The sequence below is a fragment of the Canis lupus genome, chromosome 21 (assembly GCF_048164855.1).
Source record: "Canis lupus baileyi chromosome 21, mCanLup2.hap1, whole genome shotgun sequence".
In the NCBI taxonomy this organism is placed as follows: Eukaryota; Metazoa; Chordata; class Mammalia; order Carnivora; family Canidae; genus Canis; species Canis lupus.
This window is the reverse complement of record NC_132858.1, coordinates 33,983,985-34,005,917: the sequence shown is the minus strand read 5'-3', so window position 1 is coordinate 34,005,917 and position 21,933 is coordinate 33,983,985. Positions and strand designations below refer to the sequence as shown.

At 33.1% G+C, this 21,933-nt stretch overlaps 1 protein-coding gene across 6 annotated transcripts in view; it reads right to left on the bottom strand.

Moving 5' to 3' along the window:
- The window catches only part of PCLO (piccolo presynaptic cytomatrix protein), a 389,843-nt gene that overhangs the window by 127,958 nt on the left and 239,952 nt on the right, over positions 1 to 21,933 (bottom strand). For all 6 annotated transcript variants that reach the window (XM_072791350.1, XM_072791351.1, XM_072791353.1 and 3 more), the window contains exons 8-9: positions 16,486 to 16,622; positions 9,598 to 9,688 (exon numbers count right to left, since the gene is read on the bottom strand). In XM_072791350.1, coding sequence (XP_072647451.1) covers positions 9,598 to 9,688; positions 16,486 to 16,622 — 228 coding nt within the window. The remainder of the gene's footprint in view (positions 1 to 9,597; positions 9,689 to 16,485; positions 16,623 to 21,933) is intronic.

The window sequence follows — 21,933 nt, the reverse complement described above, 5'->3', positions numbered from 1 at the left end:
ACATGTAGCAAGCATACAGCATCTAGGCAACACTCCATACATAATTGCATGAATGCTGAACAGATAAATACTACAACACCCATTTTTCCCTGTAGGGCTAATGTATCAGTGATAAGGGTATTAAAATAATATATTCTATTCTATTCTATTCTATTCTATTCTATTCTATTCTATTCTATTCTTAGAAAATGCCTTAAAAATTACATTACCTCTTTGGATGTTAAAATAAAAAGAAAAAAAAGCCCTCTCTATTTATACATGACGGAAATGAGGCTTTGTGGAAGTTAAGTGCTCAAGGCAACACCTAATAAAATGGCAAAGCTAGAGTGAAACCCACACTCTTGTTCCAAATAAATGGCTAGCAACGCATCTCCTAGCTGGTCTCCTAGTAACACTTCAAGAGTTTCTTCTTATAAAAGTCTTATACTTTTTTTACATTAAAAAATATTTCTACAGGGCAGCCCAGTGGCTCAGCGGTTTAGCACCACCTTTGGCCCAGGGCATGATCCTGAAGACCTAGGATCAAGTCCCACATCAGGCTCCCTGCATGGAGCCTGCTTCTTCTCCTGTGTCTCTGCCTCTCTCTCTCTCTGTCTCTCATGAATAAATAAATAAGTTTAAAAATCTTAAAAAAATATTTCTACAACTTCTTACATTACATATTATTCATATAATTTCAGGACAAAGAACCTGAGACTAAGAAAATTTAGAAACTTCTCTATGTTGTCCAGCATGTAAAGAAGTGAAGATTTGAGTCCATTTGTTTTTCATGACTCCTACATCCTTGTTCTTTCCATATACTTTTGCCCCTTACTTTAAGTGTCAAGAAAATATTCTGGGAGATCAATATAAACCCTTACTCCTTTAATTGAATCTCATTTCTTATTGTCCATTTACCCATGGCCAATTCACATACATTATTTACATCCTTAAATCTCACGTTAACATTACCCTCTATCCTCTTCTCCTACATGTTAAATATCTTGAATGTCTTTACCCTCTTCTCACAAAACCAAGCATTAATTCCTTTAATTTAATTTAATGAAGAGTACATAGAAAAATGGGCTAACCAACCTCCGGTTAGAAGGAAAGCACTTCCTTAGCAGGAACAGAATTATGCAAGCAATATTCAACCTGACAGACATCAGGAGAAATGATGATGTTTACGTGGAACTGGCTTTGACAATCAATACTTTCTTTGTTACTGAGAAAATGAATGCAAGCTTTGATTAACATTTACCAGGAAGAAGCTGTGAGTTTTAGAAGAGATTCAATAGGACTTGCATTTTATAGGTTGTTTTTTTAAGATTTATTTATTTGAGCGAGAGAAAGCATGCACGTGCACCCACATGTGAGTGGAGATGGGGCAGAGGGAGAGGGAGATGGAGAGAGAGAATCTCAAGCAGACTCCCCATGGAGTGCAGAGCCCTACATGGGGCAGGATCCCAGGACCCTGAGATCATGACCTGAGCTGAAATCAAAAGTTTGCCGCTTAACTGACTGAGCCACCTGGGCGCTCCTATGTCTATAGGTTTATATTTAGTTTATCCCTAAAAATAATTTGAAAGGCTTACAGTGAGAAGTTGTATCATATGTAATTGCACTCCTACAACAAGACATTGTATTGTATATAACTGCACTCTTCAATGAGAATGAAAGTGAAAAAAATCATCCTGAATGAGAGGGAGAAATTTCTGTGTCAAGGCTCACTTGGTAGGACCTGTTCAATCCAGTAGTTAGGATGGAACACACATTGTCTCTTGGTGACAGTACAATTTTCTCTCATAACTCATCTCTGAAATCCAATTTTATTTGAAAAATTAAAGGTAAGTTTAATTAACTGTTGTTGGCTTCTGAAAGCTGTTCTGAAACATTTCTCCTCAGCTTTTAAAAATGTTATGCTAAAAAATCCCTTCCAGTGAGTATTAAAGAAGGGGAGGGGAGGAAGGAATTCTATGGTAGGGACAGAGCCCCACATTCTCATTACAATTAGTCGCCAACATTCTTTAGGAGTAAAACAAGGATGTCTGCTCTCATTACTCAGTCCAACATTGTACAACATATTGTAGCAAGTGTAATAAGGAAAAGAAAATTAAATTTTCCTAATTGGTATGAAAGAAGTAAAACTATCTTTATTTGCAGATGACGTGAATTTGCATCCTTAGATAATCTTAAGGATTCCATAAAAAACCTAATAGAATAAAAATATTAGCAAGATTATAAGCTAATGGATCCCTGGGTGGCTCAGCGGTTTGGCGCCTGCCTTTGGCCCAGGGTGCGATCCTGGAGTCCCGGGATCGAGTCCCGCGTCAGGCTCCTGGCATGAAGCCTGCTTCTCCCTCCTCCTGTGTCTCTGCCTCTCTCTCTATGTATATATATATCTATCATGAATAGATAAATAAATAAATCATTAAAAAAAAGATTATAAACTAAAAGATCGATATATAAAAATCAATTGTATTTCTATAAAATTGCAATGAATAGTTCAAACTGAAAACAACTCCATTTATAATTGCAACAAAAAAGAATAAAATAATTTGGGAGATACTTAACAAAATAAATGCTAGTCATATACACTGAAAACCATAAAACTTTACTGTAAAATATTAGAGAAGATCTAAGTAAATGAAGAAATATTACATGTTCATGGATGGGATGGTTCAGTATTGTTAAAGCAGCAATTCCCTCCAAATTGCTCTACAATTTCAATGCAACTTCTGTCATAATCCCAGCAGACTGATACTAAAACATGGAAATTAAAAGGATCCACAATAGCTGAAATGATTTTCAAAAGGAAGACTTATACTACCAGATTCCAGAATTTAATATAAATTAACTGTAAACAAGACAGTGTAGTATTGGTGAAATAACAGGCACATACTCAAAGAGAACAAAACTGAAAATCCAGAAATAAATCCTATTAATGACAGATTGGTTTCTGACAATGTGCCACAGCAATTCAACGGGGGATTATTTTTAAGGTGTTTGCATAAATGGATGTCAATTGATATCCATTTGTGCTTAAAAAAAATGACCATGGACTTCTGCTTTACAATATATACAAAACCCACACAAAATAGGTCATAAACCTACATGTATAATGCTTCTGGTATAAAAAATAAGAGAAAATCTTTGTGACCTTGGGACAGTTCTTAATATCTATCAAGAGCAGCCTGCTTCATAAAGAAAAGTGTTGATAAATTGAATTCCATTAAAATGTAAAACTTTTCCTTTAAAATAAACTGTTAAGAAAAATACAAGACATAGACTAGAAGAAAATATATTCAGGTCATATACCTTTAAAGGACTTAAAAAAAAAAGAAATTTTTTATTTATTTGAGAGAGAGAGTGATAGGGGTGGGGGAAAGGGAGAAGCAGGCTCCCTGCTGAGCTCCATGTGGTGCTCAGTCCCAGGACCTGAGCCACCCAGGCACCCACCACCCACACTCCTTACTAAGGACTTATATCCAAAACATTTAAAAATTCTTACAACTCAGTAAGAAGACAAACAACCCAAATAAATAAATAGCAAAGTATTTGAACAGACATTTCACCCAAGACATGTAATGTTTACAGCCACCTGAAAATATGCTCATTACCATGTTATTAGGAAAATCCAAGTTAAAACGAGTTCATCCACCCCCAAAGGTAGACATTAGCAAGTGTTGGCAATAACATGGAGAAAGTGGAGCCATCAGACATTGCTGGCAAGAATGTAATACGGTACACTCATTTTGGAAAACTATTTCTAAGTTTCTTAAGTAGCTAAAAAGAAACTTACCATTGAACCCAACAATTCCACTTCTAGGAAACCATTAAAAATATCATATATCTAAACTCAAACTTATATGCAAATATTTTAAAACTGGGAAAAATCCAATATAAAAAAATGTAGAATATCCAAATAATGGACTACTACTTAACAATAAAAATCACAGCAGTCTACTGATACATGTGACAAAATAAACTTCAAAAATATTGGTAAGTGAAGGCGTTGGACACCAAAACTGTACACTGAATGTTTCAATTTATATGAAATGCCCAGTAAAAGCAAACTTAGAGGCAGGAAGTAAATCTCTCACCTGTGGCTGGGAGAGCAGTGTGGAAAGTCGACATTGCCAGCAGGCTCAAAGGGAACTTTTTGTAATGGCTGAAATGCTCTAAAACATCTCTGTGTTGATGTGGTGACAGTCACACAACTCCATACATTTACTAAAAGTAATTGATTTGTACACTTACAATGTGTACTTTTATGATATGTGAATTATACGTTATTAAAGCAGTTTAAATAATAACAAAAAAAAAAGAGCTACCCATATTTGGTATTGCAACCACCTCAGAGCCAATGAGATTGGTTACATTTGTCTCCTATTTCTAAAAGCTCATAAAGATGGTGGTCTAATGAAGAATAGAAAATGAGCCACTATTTCCATGGAAGACACTGCTGTTTTTTGAACCTAAACATATTTAATGTTCTTCCCTATTACACTTGCTAATTAGTCTTTCTAGTCTTGCAGATGTAGCCAGTCCATTATGGAAATATACATAAGCAAGTATCTTTTTTGAAATCAGAAGAATTTCTTTGGCTTGTTTGAAACAGCTGTGTTTCTGGAGCCATAAGATGGTTTTAAATAAAAAAGAAACAGACTCATTTCTTGAACATTACATTTTATCCTCTTTTTTTTCTGATAATTTCTCCCTAAGAGAAGAGGAAATAACATTTGTTGAGTGTAGAGTAAGCACAGGATTTTGTGCTAGGCTCATTTGCAATTATGCGAGATACATAGAGCTGGTCTTATTTTACAGATAAGCAAATTTATTCTAAAAATTTAAATGAGCAATAGAGTTGAAGTCCAACTCAGGTCTTTCTGCTAAAATTCACTACCGATTCTCTCAACTTTGTTGCCTTCTATTTGGTTGAACAAATACTTTCAAGATCATTGTACAGCTGTTGATGAGCACCTATAGCTCTATCTTTGAAGTCTGCAGTTAGTAGTCAAAGGATCTATTTTCTAAAAATTACGAACTGCTTAAAAGATTATATCATGTATTTCTCTTTGTGAACATCACAAAAATAATAATGGTGTATAAGTATACGTGTGTACACACTTGTGCATACACATGTAAAGGTATGAACATTGATGTTTTATAAATTCCTTACTTTATCTCAGTTGTTCCTAAAATTCTATTGTAATAATTACTTACATTTCAGATTTTACTATCAAAATTATGAGTAAATTGTAGATAAGGGTACGTGTTGTGTTCATTCTATTATCCTAGCAATCAACACAATGTAAATCCACCAAGGGTATTCAGTAGATAAATATTAAGAAATAAACAATTAAAAATTCATCCAGGGATGCCCAGGTGGCTCAGTGGTTGAGCATCTGCCTTTGGCTCAGGGCGTGGTCCCGGGGTCCCGGGATTGAGTCCCACACTGGGCTCCCAGTGAGGAGCCTCCTTCTCCCTATGCCTATGTCTCTGTCTCTCTCTCTGTGCCTCTAATGAATAAATAAATAAAATCTTTAAAAAAATTCATCCAATATGAGTTATAAAAGGAGTTCCAAAATACATTTTATATTGTATAAGTTTTTTATAGGAGGATAAAGCTTACTTATATTTTTTTTAACATTCTTTATGAACATCCTTAGAGTAATGGTTCTCAAACATTTCGGTTTTAATGAGTCATTTATGCTTTTTAATATTACTAAGGATTTCAAAGAGGTTTTGTTCATATGGATTATAGGTCTGTAGATTTTCTGTATTACAAATTAAAGAATTTAAAATATTTATTAATGAATTCAAAATAAATTAATTCCACGTTAAAATAATTATATTTTAAATAAAAAATGTTCTAAAAAAATAAAAATAAATAAATAAAAAATGACTATTTTAAAAACAAAACACTTATCAGATGGGTAGTATTGTTTTACATTATTGCAAATCCACTTAATATTGAGCTAAATGGAGTACAGCTAAATTCCCTTATCTGCCCTGTATACGACCTGTTGTGATGTTACACATCATGCATCCTGAAAAATTCTACTGCATATTTACCAGAAAATGAGGACGGCAAAGGCAAATGCTATCTTACCATTTTCTATGAAAATTGCTTTGTCTTTGCACCCCCTGGAAGGATTTTGGAAACCATGAGGGTCTCCTGCTTGAACTTTGGGTAACACACGGGACAAACAATTAACAAACACACACGCACACACGCAGTTTCTTTTCCTGTGTTTCTATTTTGAAGTTATTTTTGATTCCAAAATATAAAAATATTTTTCTTTTTTTGTGAGGTATACTTGTTTCATATAAATTTTTTTTAAAAAAAGAGTATTTATTTATTTATTTATTTATTTATTTATGAGAGAGAGAGAGAGAGAGAGAGAGAGAGGCAGAGACACAGGAGGAAGGAGAAGCAGGCTCCATGCCAGGAGCCCGACGCGGACTCGATCCCGGGACTCCAGGATTGCGCCCTGGGCCAAAGGCAGGCGCCAAACCGCTGAGCCACCCAGGGATCCCTAAATCTTATAAAATATTTTAATAGTACATCCTGTAAGAATGGTTTATTTTTTTTATTTTTTTAAAAAAAGACTGTATTTATTTGAGAGCGAGAGAGAGAAGGCACGAGTGGGGTAAGGGCAGAGAGGGTGAAGCAGGCTCCCTGCTGAGGACCATGGGATCATGGAAGGCAGTGGAAGGTAGACACTTAAACTGAGCCATCAAGGCACCCCTAGAATGGTTTATGAAGCTATCATAAAAGTTACACGGTATTTCTACTTGCAGTGGGTACCAAAATGAAAAAGACCATTTGGACCTTCTCTTTGGGAAGGCAGATATACTACATTTTATTCTTCACTCCTTCCTTGTTTACATCCTCATCTTGATTACAAAGGTATTTAAATTTCTGGTTAGATAGCTTTTTCACTAACGATGAAGCTACTGGCCACTGCTCATTTTCTCTAAATATGAACAACAAACAGGAACTTAAACTTTTTATTATGGAAAATGTCATACATACAAAAAAGTAATACAACTCTATAATAAAACCCAGTGTGGTCAACCTTCCAGTTCCAATCATTATCAAGTCAAGGTCAATTTTTTCCATCTATTCCTTAGCCGTTCTCCACACAACTAATTTTGAAAGAGAGCCCAGACAAGACATTATTTCATCTGTAAATATTTTAGTATGTATCTCTAAAAGAACCTACCCTTAATTTTTATTAAAAACATTAACATCAAAATGGTAATCCTAACCAAAAAACAACAGTTAAATTCTTAATATCACCAAATGTTCAGTCAAGCAAAAAAGGCTTTTGGTTGAGTGACAAACACTGAGATATCAGCCAGGAGCACAAATGTTCTGTGCCAGGGTTTGCCTACCACTAGCTTTAAGCTAGACATTGTTTGCCAAAGATGTAATTTGTGGCTCTAGCCTTGCATATACATGTATTTAAATCCCTTTGAGGTAATAAACACTTATCTGAAAACAACATGAATTGTTTCAAAACATTTAATTTACGATGAGATCATGCTGATCATGATGAGATCACAGAAGAATGCATGGAAAATATATTCAGTAGTAATCCATGCAGGCAAATACAACGAGGAAAATATTTTTATATTTTTATATTAGGTAAATATCAAAAGAAAAGGGCATGCATAGAGATGATATAGTACACTACTAGTAAACATATTGTTCAAAACAGTGACTCTTGTTTTTCATTTCCTAAAATCTATAGACAGAGGAAATTAAACTTAGTTTTCAGGGTAGAATACTTGTAACAAGATATCAATAGCTCTTATTTCTGCCCTTTTTATATTTTAAACCTTTTCTTCCCTAATTCTGAACAAAAGGAAAATTAAAATAATGACTTACAAAAGACAAGAAGGCTGAGGGGATGATTAACACAGTATAAAAGTAATAACAGAAGACAGATATATTGATAGAAAGTTCTGATGATTTAGTAAGGTTTCTGTTGTTTGCACTGAAAAAGGATTTGGGCATTGCTAGAAAGTACTATGCTGTTTTGCTTTATGAGCTGGAGAGAACTGAACTAGTTTGTAGAAGTAATTATTCCATAGAGTTATTCCATAGTAATTATTCCAATCCATAGAGCCCATGGATTTTAAGATTCACCCCTGGAATTTCCATCAGTGCTTAAAATACAGTGTGCATGCAATAAAACTATGAAAGTTTAAATTATTTGTCTCTGGTAGGAGAAAAATTACCCAATCTTAAAAGGAAAACAACATTAGACTCCTAATCGATTCATTCTCTATGAAAATAAAGTGAGGAGAGTAGTTCAAAGCAAAACCTGTTGCACATCTGCATGCTCCATGGTCTAAAATATGCAAGGAACAGTAAAAAGTATACTGAAAAATACCTATTTTTGTCCTTCGTTATATCAGTCCTTAAACGAAAAAAAAAAAAAACCCTCCAGAACAAATACCATGTTAAATAAAACATATATTTATGAATATTTTCTGTTGATGCACAGTGTCTATAAACATAAGGAATATACTTGAGTATATACAGGTAATATACAGGTAATATTCATTGTTTCAAAAAGTCATTAATTTTGACAGAATTTATATTTGGTCTCAAAGATCTAAACCGAAAATTTAAATTTATAATATAAAATTCCATTATCTTTCAAAAGCATCAAGGTCACAAAACACAAAGATTGCAAAACTATCAGACTGGAGATGAAGGAGGGATGACAACTAAATACAATATGATCTAGATTGGATCTTGGACCAGGAAAAAAAAAAAAGAGAATTTAGTGGGTAAGTGGGAAAACTCAAAATCTAGATAAGGCTTGTATACTGTATGTTTTAAAGATTTAATTTTTAAGAAATCTCTACACCCAATGTGGGGCTCGAACTGACCACCCCAAGATCAAGAGTTGCATGCTCTACTGTCTGAGTCAGTAAGGCACCCCAAGGCTTGTTGATGTTTTAATAGTACCATAGTAATTAATGTTAACTTCCTGGTTTTGATCATCTTATTGTTATTAGATAGATGTTAACATAGGGAAACTAAGTAAAAGATGGGCAGAGGAACGGACCGTACTGTTTTCTGGGAGCCCAGAATTTTCCAGGAATCTAAAATTATTTCAAAATCAAAAGCTTTAGGAATTTGTCATAAGCTTTGGTTCACATAAGAACACAAACAAGTAAACAAAAACTCAGCATAACTGATAATGTTCAAATTGACAAGGTAGAGAGGGATTTATTCCTTAGAAGAACCAGAGATCTCCATTTCCTGTGTAAGACTGTTTTATAGTTCTAAACCCAGTGACCAAATTGCTTAGTAGAGCAATAATTATGGAATATTACAATGCCATGTATGTTTTTAACATGCAATTAAGGAAAAAATGGTCTAAATGTATACCACTTAGTAATTTGTCATGTTAGTGACCATGCTCTTATAATCTTTGATGTTCAAATGTATAGCCTGCTTATTTTTTGAAATTCTCCAAAACAATTTTGACATAGTATTTTTAAAAATTTGATAAGTCATCTAAACTGAAATCCAAATACGTATCCCAATTTGACATTAAAATAAAAAGTAGATTATTTGATTTCCTTTACCTGAAACTGTGTGATCCTTAGAGTCTCTTGTCATTTTTATCCTTGCATGAGGAAAGATGTAGTGCATAGTCTTCCCGTTCATCTGTATAATCTAAGATATACATGTGATAACGTGAACAATCAGAGTGCAATATACAGAATTAGACATGTTTTTTAAATACATTGATTCAATCAATAATATTACCAGATTCTCAAATGATCATAATTTAAGTTTTTTTTTGGTACAATTTAAGTGCCTAATGCTATATAATATTATTGATTTCTTAGTTCATGAACTTCAAATATATAAGCAATTTTCTTGCAAACTGAATTTCTGTGTTTGGGAAATCGATAAGCACACTCAACAGGTTCTAAAGGAAGTGCATTTCTATAGTAATACAGAGATGACATGGGTAGACAATGTATGTGAAAATGTGCGAGTGTCTGATTTTGCTCTGGATAGCCTAGATGTGGAAAGGTATTTTTAATTTTCTGCAATGAAGTGGTGCTAGAGAAGAAAAGACAGAAAAAAATCCTCATACTACACATCTTTATCACTTTAATAGGACTGCTTTATATTTGTGTTGCTTTCATTTTACTGTGGAGTTGTGTTTCTGCTGTGCATATCTACTAGAAGTTTCCATGTACACTGGATGCTGAGGCTAGTTCTACATAAATAAAGCCTTTGCTCATTCTAATTCTGAGGCCCTCCTTTTATTCAAAGATGTGTTACTGATGGAGTTATTTCTCATTTACTGTTGATATCCCTTCGGGTAGAATCATCAACCCTGAAAGCTATTGTTGCAAGCCTGTGATTCCAATTCTCATTATTGAGACTTGAATATGAGAACACTATAGATTCCATTGTCTCGGTTTCCCCTGGATTTCTGAAACAAAAGAAATTCAATATATTTGTGTTTTGTATTTTATAGAATTTTGCTTTTAATTTTTTTAAAAGATTTTATTTATTCATGAGAGACAGAGACAGAGAGAGGGAGAGAGAGAGGCAGAGACACAGGCAGAGGGAGAAGCAGGCTCCATGCAGGGAGCCCGACGTGGGACTCAATCCCAGATCTCCAGGATCACACCCCGGGCTGAAGGCAGCACTAAACTGCTGAGCCACCTGGGCTGCCCTAGAATTTTGATTTCAAAAGAGATTTGTGAAGTAATAGAAAATAAAAATAGTGAAATATTTCGTATCCATATTAAGAGGATTTTATTAGTATGATATAGTCTATCATCTTAAAAAATTTGGCTGAAATTACAACCAAAATAAAGCTTAGTAAAGAGACATGCAATACTACCTATTTCAAAATATGTTTAAGAAGCATATGAGAATACTAAGCCAAAATATTAAATAGAAGTTGGAACCCAAGAAATGTTGATTTTTATGAAGAAAGATTCCTTGAGTACTCACGTGGTTTTAATGTGTAAATCCACCTATAAAACTCTTAGAATTCTACATATTGAAAGCAAAATGTGAATTAAAAATTCAAGCTTAAATTATAGCTCGTAGCTTTTCTTCTCTTCAGGAAAGAATAAGCTTATTCAGAAAACACTCTCCCAAAGAACAGCAGCAGAATCCTGTTGAGTCCAGATATATTATCTGAATTCTTCAAAGTAAAAATAAACTGCTGTTTGCAAGATTGTGAATAAATTATGGTCAGTACAATCAGTTCATCTAGATAATTTGAACCACTATAACTTTGTACGCCACTGAAAATCTTTTTTATTTATATTCATGGCAAGGAGACTACACATTTTCCCTTTATTTTCTCTGTCTTGTTTCCTCCATCTCCAGGTCTCTCTACCTCTGTCTCCTTTCTTCTTCCCTCTTAATTTCTCTTTTCTGCCTTTCTTACTTTCTCTCCCTTCATATTTTCTCCTTCTATTTTCCTTCTTCCACTTTTATTCCTCCTCTCCTAATCTGCTTTTCAAGATTTTAAATTTACTGAAAATTAAACCACATGTATTTGAAAATACTACAACTCTTAGACACAACTAAACTTTGCTTTGGTACTGTAGAAAACTAATTAAAATTGGTATTATTTCATTTTATTTTAAATATCTTTAATTTCATGTTTTATTTGATAACAATCTTAAAAAGTCACTTTTTTCCACTTGGTCAGCAATAAAGTAAGAAAATACATTTTCACCTAACAGTAGTCTTTCCAATTTGATGTAAACTCAAGTGCATTTGTTGCACAGTTTAGGAAGGTTGTAAGATTTCCCCAATTTTTTCATCAGAGTTTTATCAGCTAGTGATTATCACTTTCTAATTTGCATCTATGATGATGTTAACAGAAAGGATGTTAGCATCTTCATTTCCATAAAATGTTGCTTTCAGAACATCTCATAGAATCTCCTGTAGCTTCAGACTGTCTATAGCTAGCATCATGAACTCACTTAATCAAAAATATTAAAAAAAAATCAAAAATATTAAACAGCCCTAATTATGATCAAAGTGACCAAAAATCTGTAGAAAGCACTGGTATCTTCTCTTCCATCTATCAACTAGTTGGATCTTAGCTTTTTCCTAAGCACTGCAGGTGAATGTTCAGAGTTCTCCAGCAGATGGGGTTTCAGCTGCTGCTTCTGAAATGAATAGGAACAAGGGCAGGACTGATGTCAAGCAGTGTCCACACCTTTCCCCCAGAGTCTGGTCTCTGATACCATTGTTTTTCAGTGATTCTGCACTGAAAGAACTATCAACTCTATGCCTCTCAGCAAAAGAATTCTTTTTCTCTACTTATAAATAGTTTCATGAATAATTGAGCCTTCATACTTATGAAACTGTAACATTTGTGTTATGATACCTTTTATTAATATGGACATTCATCCTCTTCCCTCTCCTAAACACCATGCATACCAGATGCAGGGGTGAGAGTATCCTTCTTGTGTTCCAAGTACTGTGCTAGGCACTGTATAGAAATGGGGTGGATGGAGCAGGGAGCCTCTGCTCTCTAGGAGCTAGAGCCTGTGACAATGCATGCAATACTATTGGAGCACAAAAGAAGAAAACTTGCCCCGATTTGTGGGAAGCTGGTGATGGTAGTGTGACAGAAGACTTCTTATAAGATGGTGTAGGTACACGGAGACCTAAGTGATGAGCAGAGTTAGCCAAGATGAGAGGAGGAAGAGAGTTCAGGGAAAAGGAACAAGACATCCAAAGGTCCAGAATATATAGGAAGAGTGGCTTTCTCAGAGGAGCTTAATGTACCTCGATATTGCGGTTGCATGAAGATTGGAGAAGGCATGGGCATTAGCGCAGAACGTGGAGGCATTCGGTTCGAGTCAAGAAGTGTTGACCTTTATAATTACCATTTCAGGGGTATTAGTCCTATTTATAGATGAAGTGAATAAGGCAAATCCATGTTTGTTGTCTTTCAAATATATATACATATTTCATAATATATATTCAAATGTATATATTCAAATAATAATATAATTTTGAGTCTAATAAAAATTCAGTAAATTTTTTGTTTCTCATGTATTTTTGCATAAGCTATTTTTAAAGCAGATAAATTCATGTTTGCATTAATCAATTTGTTTTTATTACTTTTGCCTCTGGGGCATTTTATGAGTATAAATTCTTGTTATGCATAAGTTTCCAAATAAAAGCATCTGGTTTATTAGTACCAAAAGCTCGATATTACCTTTTTATGATTAGAGATGAAACAAGTGAATAAAACGAGAATGCCATTTTGCTATTCTCTCTAGACCAAAATACAGTTATGATGAGTTAATGACAAAAACAGTATTTGAAGATAAATATTAATGCAAAAAAACATGAATTTTGAACTTTCTGTAATAAAATGTATGTCATCTTCCACATAGCTTGTTTAGAAAAAATTGTAAGGAAAATCAAAGACATTTTTGCTACAGAAGTTAGCATATTTGTTACTTTTTTGAAGCAGGTTGAGGATTACAATCTGGAAGGGGCACATAGTGGTGTCTGGGGAAGACAATGTGTTGGTTATATGGTTGTTCACTTTATAACTAGTTTTGGTAACTGCATGTGTAGTTTTTTGTTAGTATGTTAAATGTCAAAGTAAAAAATTTAAATGCCTTATAAATGGAAGAAATAACTTTTAACAAGAAATTACTTTATTACGTTTACCTATAAATAATTCTAACAAGGACTGTTACATTTTCTTCTTTATAAAAATTAGCATGAAATTCATGAAATAATTCTTAAATATATTCTGCTTAATTTTGGCATTATATTGGTTTATAAATATATTTTGTTTAAATATGATGTATTATATCCTCATTGGATCAAAATCATAAATCTGGAGATGCTAGTAACAGAAAATTAGAACCAAAAAGTACCAGAAGGTTATCTTTTTTAAACACTTTATGTATTTGAGAGAGAGAGAGTGAGCATGAGCAGGGGCAGGACGGAGCAGAGGGAGAGGGAGAAGGAGAAGCAGACTTCCTACTGAGCAGGGAGCACAATGTGGGGCTCGATTCTAGGACCCTGAGATCATGACCTGAGCCGAATGCAGACACTTAACCTACTGAGCCACCCAGGCACCCCCACCATTAATGTTATTAATGTTTCCTCTACATACAAGAGAATTTTAGAAAATATTTTCTGAGGTGGACAGAGATTATGTTAAAATGTATCCTTCAAGAATACTGGTTGAATAAATTAGTTGGACAAGGCTATTCTAAGTATCCATGGAAATAGTGATGTCAGGCAATAATTGAACAGGAGTTATTTTCTAGCTTCAGTTTATATATTTCATCTTATTAAGATTTTTTAAAAGGATTTGTGCTTTTGTTGACTTAATGTAGGTCTGTGGGAAATAAAAAAACTTCAAACAAAAAAAATGAGACCGGTAAGATATAAATAGTAAGTCAATACACAGAGATTCTTACAGTAAAATATACTCAAGGAAGCTATCTTCAGCTGACAGATTTATTATTTTAGTAATTGTAGATAAGAGGTAAATTCACATTTTATAAACATGTTCAGAATGATTTTGTTTATTTTTCTTGCTCACCAGGCTGATCTATTTGATGAGATTGAACTACAGCTATAAATAGAATTTTAATAATAAGATAATCTAAGAAAAGTCTAATTCAATTGTCTGATACATTTAAATGAAGTAGAAAACATATGGGTATTTATATAAACACACCCCTAAACCAAAATCTTTTCAAAAAATACTCCATTATTTTCATCATTAATCTCCATCACCATTTTGACCCCCTTCCCCATGTTTTCCAGAGAGGAGATGGGGCTAAACTAAATTCATTAAAGATATCAAAAACTAAAGAGAATACTTATATAGAGAGTAATTCCAAGATTTCTAGAAAATATGATAGCATATATAAAACAAAACAGAACAAAATTTTGAGATCATTTTATTTTAAGATTTATTTATCTATTTCATTGAGAGAGAGGACAGGGAGGAGGGGAAGGGACAGAGGGAGAGGGAGAATTGTGAAACAGACTCCTCGCCAAGCATGGAGTCTGGTGTGGAGCTCCATCCCAGGACACTGGGATCATGACCTGAGCCAAAATCAAGAGTATGCCCCTTAATTGACTGAGACACTCAGGTGCTCCTAAGAAAGAAATTCTACTTAACAGCTAGGAATTTGTCCACGAAAACTGAAATTTCTTTGGAAGAAATCAAATTTGAGTATAGATTCTATTTTTCAGTGGTGTTTATATGTGCAAAAGTCATCTCTTTTATAGTTTGATGTGACAAACATTGAAGTACAGTAAGTTCATATAGTCTAAAACACACTTCTTCAAAACACACTTGTCTTCTATATTAGAGAATCCCTAATCAGACAGGATGATCTAGGAATTAATCTATAAGAAATAAGTCAACTCTCTCTTCTGTGGGTATTTTAATGATTATGGGTACATAGCCTGCAAATACCTGATATTTTAAGGCAACTGATTTAGGCCATTGGGGTTACCAGACTAATCACCCTCAATTTATCCAACTCTTGATTTCCTATGTGTCTTTTAAAATTCACTCAAACATCACCTCATTTCTTCTAAAGTAAATATGACAATGAATTTTGATATCAGATTTACCTGTGAAATTTATCTCTAAATTTATTTACATCTATAAATAGATATTGATTGGAGAGCATAGGTGTATCAGTTGGTTGAGCATCTGACTCTTGATTTCAGCTCAGGTTGTGACCTCAGGGTTGTGAGATCAGCATCAGGCTCCCTGATCAGCTGGGATACTACTTGGGATTCTCCATCTCCCTCTGCCCCTCCTCTAGCAACCCTCCCACCAAGTGCTCATGCATTCTCTAAAATAAATATTAAATATTAAAAAACCACAAAATAAATAGATATTAAATAACAGTATCTAGTTTGAGTTTTTGATGATAAAATCCAAAAATTAATATAAAACAAACATGTCCATATAAACAGAATCTAAAATCTAAGTTCCCCTCTTTCCCAAACTGAAGCCTTCCCTGTCCCCAGCTGACGTGGTTTGGTCACCCTATTATTTGCTATATCTTAACATCTGAACACACTGTTATTGGAAAGCACTGAAATCACCCAAGTCTATTCCACCCAACATTCTGTAAGGTCTTTAGGAGCTACATGTATTGCACTTATACGTGTTGGGTATGTTGTACAAACTTAACTACCTTCCAGAGGAATGAATCCCTTACATTGGCCAGTAGAAGCACCACAGTTATGTTACAATGTTGGTAGAGCCAGGGATGATTAAGTAAGGTATTTAGTACTTAAAATTACTGAAAAAAAGGTTTTTTTAGTGAACAAAGTCTCATATATTTTAGGATAACTGAGACCATTCTAGGATGGCTGGCTGACTGATAGATGGATTGATTGTGTTTTTTTGTGGCAGTGGCGGGGCGGGGGGGGCGGATAGATCTAAACAGACTGCTCAATATAGCACTTACTTGCTCTTGATGTTGACTAACTGGTCTAGAGTGGACCAATCTTTCTGGCAGTTTGCGATCCGGACCGTGTCCATTTTCCAAACGAGACTCCCTGGGTTTGTCAAACCAATCTGTTTCTTCACGACGTAGGTGATAGGCTTTGGAGACCAAGGAGATATCAAACATTGCAACCACAACTAATACAGATGACAGAGGACAGCAGATGTTCTGAAGTACCAACATGCTCCAGGCTGGTTAACCATTCATGCATTTCAAATACAACTCCCAAGAAGATGAAGAAGATCATTTCCAACACTATGATAAAAATTTTGTGCCATGGGATAACTTAGAAAAAACAACGTACACACCTGTTGAACTTCTCAGAGCAAAATAAAACAAAATTAAATGTTAAATGAGAAGAAATTTAGACAGTGACTGGATAAGCAAACAAGTGAATATTCCTCAAAAGTCATTCTATTCAAACTCAACCCTTTAGTTCCTGTCTCCTCATCTCCCCCACAACCTACCTCCCACCACTAAAATCTAAGGATAACGCCTCCCTCGGTATAGAAGAGGCTGTCACTTTCCCACAGTCATATCAATCACTACTAATATGTGGCTGCTGGCTTTGAACATCAAATGTGTATTTCTGAAAACATGTCATTTCTATGACCCTCAATATGTAAATGAAAATATTTTTTCTAAGGGGATCCCAAGTATTACTTCAAGGAATGTGTGTGCCATACTCACCTGGCAGCCCTACTATTAAAAATATTTTATAATATTTTATTAAAAATTAAACAATTATTTCCATGCAGCCACAGATTTAGGAACTAGATTGAAGAGTTGACCAGCTGCTTTTTTGTTTCTAATGTGACAAAACTTGACATCTCAAAATACTTTTGTGAAAATGCAACCATATTTAAGTATATAATTATTTAAAATTATTCATCCCATTCAGTTCTTAGTTAGTGTCTCCAAAGTCTTTTGAAGCTGTTATTTAGGGACCAAAAATCCCATTTTACCTAATATATAGAATTTGAATTCATATAAAGCTTTATTCTTTGCAAAAGGATCACTAATTAAAAAGATCACTAAAGGATCTCTGGAAATACACTGTTGCTTTCTAAATGGCAGATGTAGCAGCACTTCTCAAGTTCTATGCTGAAAGGTTTGTTGATGGTGCTATCAACTTAGGCTTTCTTGAAATGCTAGCATCTACATTGTCATACTTTTGAGTTCTTCTAACTCATCATAGTTTTCTTTTTCTGTCTACATCCTAGATTGTCTTCTCTTTCAAAACTTCCCAACACTTTTTTTTTTCCCCAAGCAATTTCCATTTTATCTTTGCTGATAGGACTGGCAAACCCACAGCATATATGCCACTACTCACCTCCATAAGTCTTGGGATCTTGGTCCTGTGGTCACCTCCTGTGATTAACCACAGCATTTCCCCCCAGTAAATATGACGACTGATGATGTGTCATAATTTAGTCATTCTTCAGTTTGAGGAAATGCAATGTTACATACCTGGTTTGTGGTTGTATGTGCACTTATCTGATCTCTAACAGAAGATTCTAAGCTGTTTGAGATAAGGCTCAGATCTTCCTTATTCCCCCTCTCTCAACACTAAAAACAATGCCTTGCAAATGCCATAATATTCAATAAATGTTTGGGAGATGAATGAAACAGAAAAATTAGTCAACTAGAAAAAGAAGTTAAATATCTTAATAATGATATGCACATTAAAAAAAAAGTATTAATTTGCCCCTCAAACCTCATTAATATTTATGTAATCTTCACACACAATCTACATGATAATAATTTATTATAGTTTTTCATAGTTTTCATTTGACATGAAAACTAAACTTATGAAAAAAATATTTAATGTGATAGTATTTGATAAGTACATATCAAAAAAATCTGTGATTTAATTATCGGTCTCTTAAAAAACTTACTAGATTATCCCCAATCACAGTAATATCATCTTATTTATTTCTTACATATTCTTGTTATTTATTTCTCGTTAAAAACATCTATACTAATTTAAATAAATGCATATCTTGGATCATGTAATACATGATTTCACTTGAATATATACCTCTGCTCAATGCATTTTGAAACACAATCCTTTAAATCATGTTTTCTTGGCTATATCTATACAAATAAAGCAGAATCTCAACCTGTTCCAAAATTTGTCATTTTGTTTCTGATTACATACTTTGATTGTTTATTTCTTATAATAAGACAATATGTAACTGTCATGCTTTGCATAAACATTTTATAGATCATTAAGTGCAACCAGAGTGAACAAATCTACTTTTAAATTGTATTCTGTCTTCATAATTTATAGCAAATGGGACATAAATGCTAGTTGTTTATAACTGCAGTTGTATGATCTGCCATGGTATATCTCCATTTTAAAAATTAAACTTTATATTTTTTTTCCAAATTTACTTTAGTAATTGCCTGGAGATTAATATCTTCTTGTTTCAAAACTGATGATATTTTCTTGAAATCTTAATATAAAATAAAAGTAAGCTATTTGGGGATCTAGCATTATTTCAAAGTTATGGGAATAGTTCAATTCTACTCAGTATTAAATATTGGTTGAAAAAAAATTTTCAAAGTGACTATACTGATTTTTTTTTTTTTTTTTTTTGGCTTGGAGTATACTTCAAAAGAATGTTTTCAACAAATATTTGTGTTTGTAGAAATAAATATAATTCGACTATTGTTAGCTTAGCTTTCCTCAAAATCCACTTTAAAAAAGGGCTTCCTGTTCTGTACTTAATCAACCATGCATGCACATCAAATTGTAGTTTTCAAGTTGAGACCATAAATACTAAGCATTGTATGTAAATTATGCTTATCTAGACCTTACCTCAAGTGAGCTATTTCAAAATTAACTAAAGTCATATAGAACACATCTGAAAAATATTCTTGTAAGTCTATAAACTAAAGTTTAATTGAACTCAAAGCACACATGAACAATCAGTTCAACAATTTGAAATCAGTTAAGTTTGCTTTTCTCTACTGATTACTAAATAGCCTGTTGGAATGTTACACCTCTCAAAGTGATCTTCTTATCATTGAATACAGATATAGCATATATTGGTAAAATTTATTTTAAAAATTCTCAGTATTTCATGAGTTCACAAATGATTACATAATTAGGAAAAATTTTTTCCTGCTTTGTCCCTTAATTACCCAAGAAATCCAAAATTTCAAAAGAAAAGTAGGCCATTGCTTTACTAGAAGAAAAGTAATATGTCACGTGATTTAAAAGTAAAAAAAAAAAATGTAACATTTTAAAACATACAACTTTTAAAGATAATCACTACAATTCACACACATAATATTACATATGTAATTTAATTTGTTATGGTTGTCCTTTGTCTATTTCTCTATCTGTATGTACTTTACAACTAAATTTCTTATCTGGTTAAATTTTTAAATATTTTAGTTTAATTGTGTAATTTCATCTAAATTTCACTTTATTTATTTCTTTGGTATCATCTTTATACATTTCATATTTTGTATGCTGCATGATGTCTTACCATCTATTTATAAAAACACTGTTTTCATACAGTCCTTAATGATTAGGAGTATATATCATCCAAACATATAAATGAAAAATAAAACAATCTGGTTATATTCATATGGTTGCATGTAAATAAATACCATATTTTGGGATATCTAGAAAAATCTAAAATGTCTGGAACCATGTTGAAAAACATCCATGGATGAATTAACAAATTGGTCAAATTCTCAAATATATGCTCTATGCACACACATAGCCTTAGGTGTTTAGTTATGCCATAAACCTGTTAAAGTTTTTAATTTATCTTATTATTTTACCAATATGATTATTGAAGTATTTTTTTATTCTTCTGCAGCAATCGTTTTATATGTATAAAATGTGTGTAAAATGTGGATTGTGAAAAAAGTAAAGAAAAAAAAAACTGCTTCCACAAAATGTCATCTCTTTTTAACTAGAGAGATTCAAACAATTGATAAAATAAAAAATACAAATACAGTGTTTTATTTCACTGAATAATTATCAATAAAAATGGTCAATCCAATAGCCTGTAGAGAAGAAAATAAATCAGAAAGTAACTAGTTGGAAGGGGAGGCAGGCAGGGGGGATGGGGAAATTTGGTGACTGGCACTGGGGAGGGCACTTGATGGGATGAGCACTGAGTGTTATACTATATGTTGGCAAATTGAACTTCAATAAAAAAAGAAAAAGAAAGTAACTAATCTGTTGGAATTTCACTAAGAAAAGGAATCTCTCAACTTTCAGATCCAGAGATTTATTTTAATTCTATTCAAATCAAGACGTGAACTTATAAAATCATATTAGCATCTAGATATAGAAGTAGAAAGAAAATTCTCTTCATGAACACGTATTTTCCTGTAAGTCCTCAGGGAAAATGTCCGATTTAAAAGGAGGGGTGTTTGTGTTAGTTTAGTGCTCTGCAGACTTCAAAGGCATGAAGTAATAATATCTTTACTTGAGAAATATTTTATTTCTAAGACTCAAATCACACCTACATGCAAAGGTAAACTGTAGAGGGAGGGGAAAAAAGAGAACCAAAGGTCATGAGTCCTCCTGGCATGGAAAGGACTCTATATATCCTTGTATCTCCTCCCTCATCTTCATAATTAAATTTAAACTAGATAATTCTCTAAAATCCTGTCACTCTATATGATTAAACAACAACAACAAAATTATCATAAGCCAGTTTTTAGTTAAAGTGTATACTTGCCTTCAATCATTTATTCACAGAAAAATTAGCAAAACAATTTAGGACAAAAAAAATGGAATGATGCAAAATGCAAAGCCAAGGAAAAGGCTAAATGGGTACACCAACTAGGAGGGCTTCAGCTTGCTAAACTCACAAGAGTAGTGAACAAATTTTTTATTCTATTTATAAAGAATGTTTCCTATGTATTGATATGATTATTTTGAAAATATCATATTTAGTGCTAAGGTTTCAAGTATGTAATGCAAAATGCACAACCTTGTCAATTATGGTACTCATAGTGAGAGAAATAAAATATTAATCCTTTATTTAAGGAGAATTATAAAATTCTAGATTACACTAATATCAGGGACTCAGCCAAAGATTCTCAAAAAGAGAACATTTTCTGAATTAATGAACAATGATATCACAAAAATAATATAAATAATTTTCTATTACAAAGTCTAGTAGAATAGTACTTAATGGCTCTAAATATTAATGATTTCACAAACTGAAAGAAACTGACCAATATATTTTGAAATGCATTTTTTAAAAAATAAAAAACATACAATTAAAAACTTTCCAACTATGGATTTAAGGATGACCATATTTTATTGACACAATTACTTGATAATGGTTTTAGAAAAGTGGACACCAAACAAATCAAGCAAACAATCAAGAAACAACAATAAAATAATAAACTAAAAAGAAATAAAGAAAA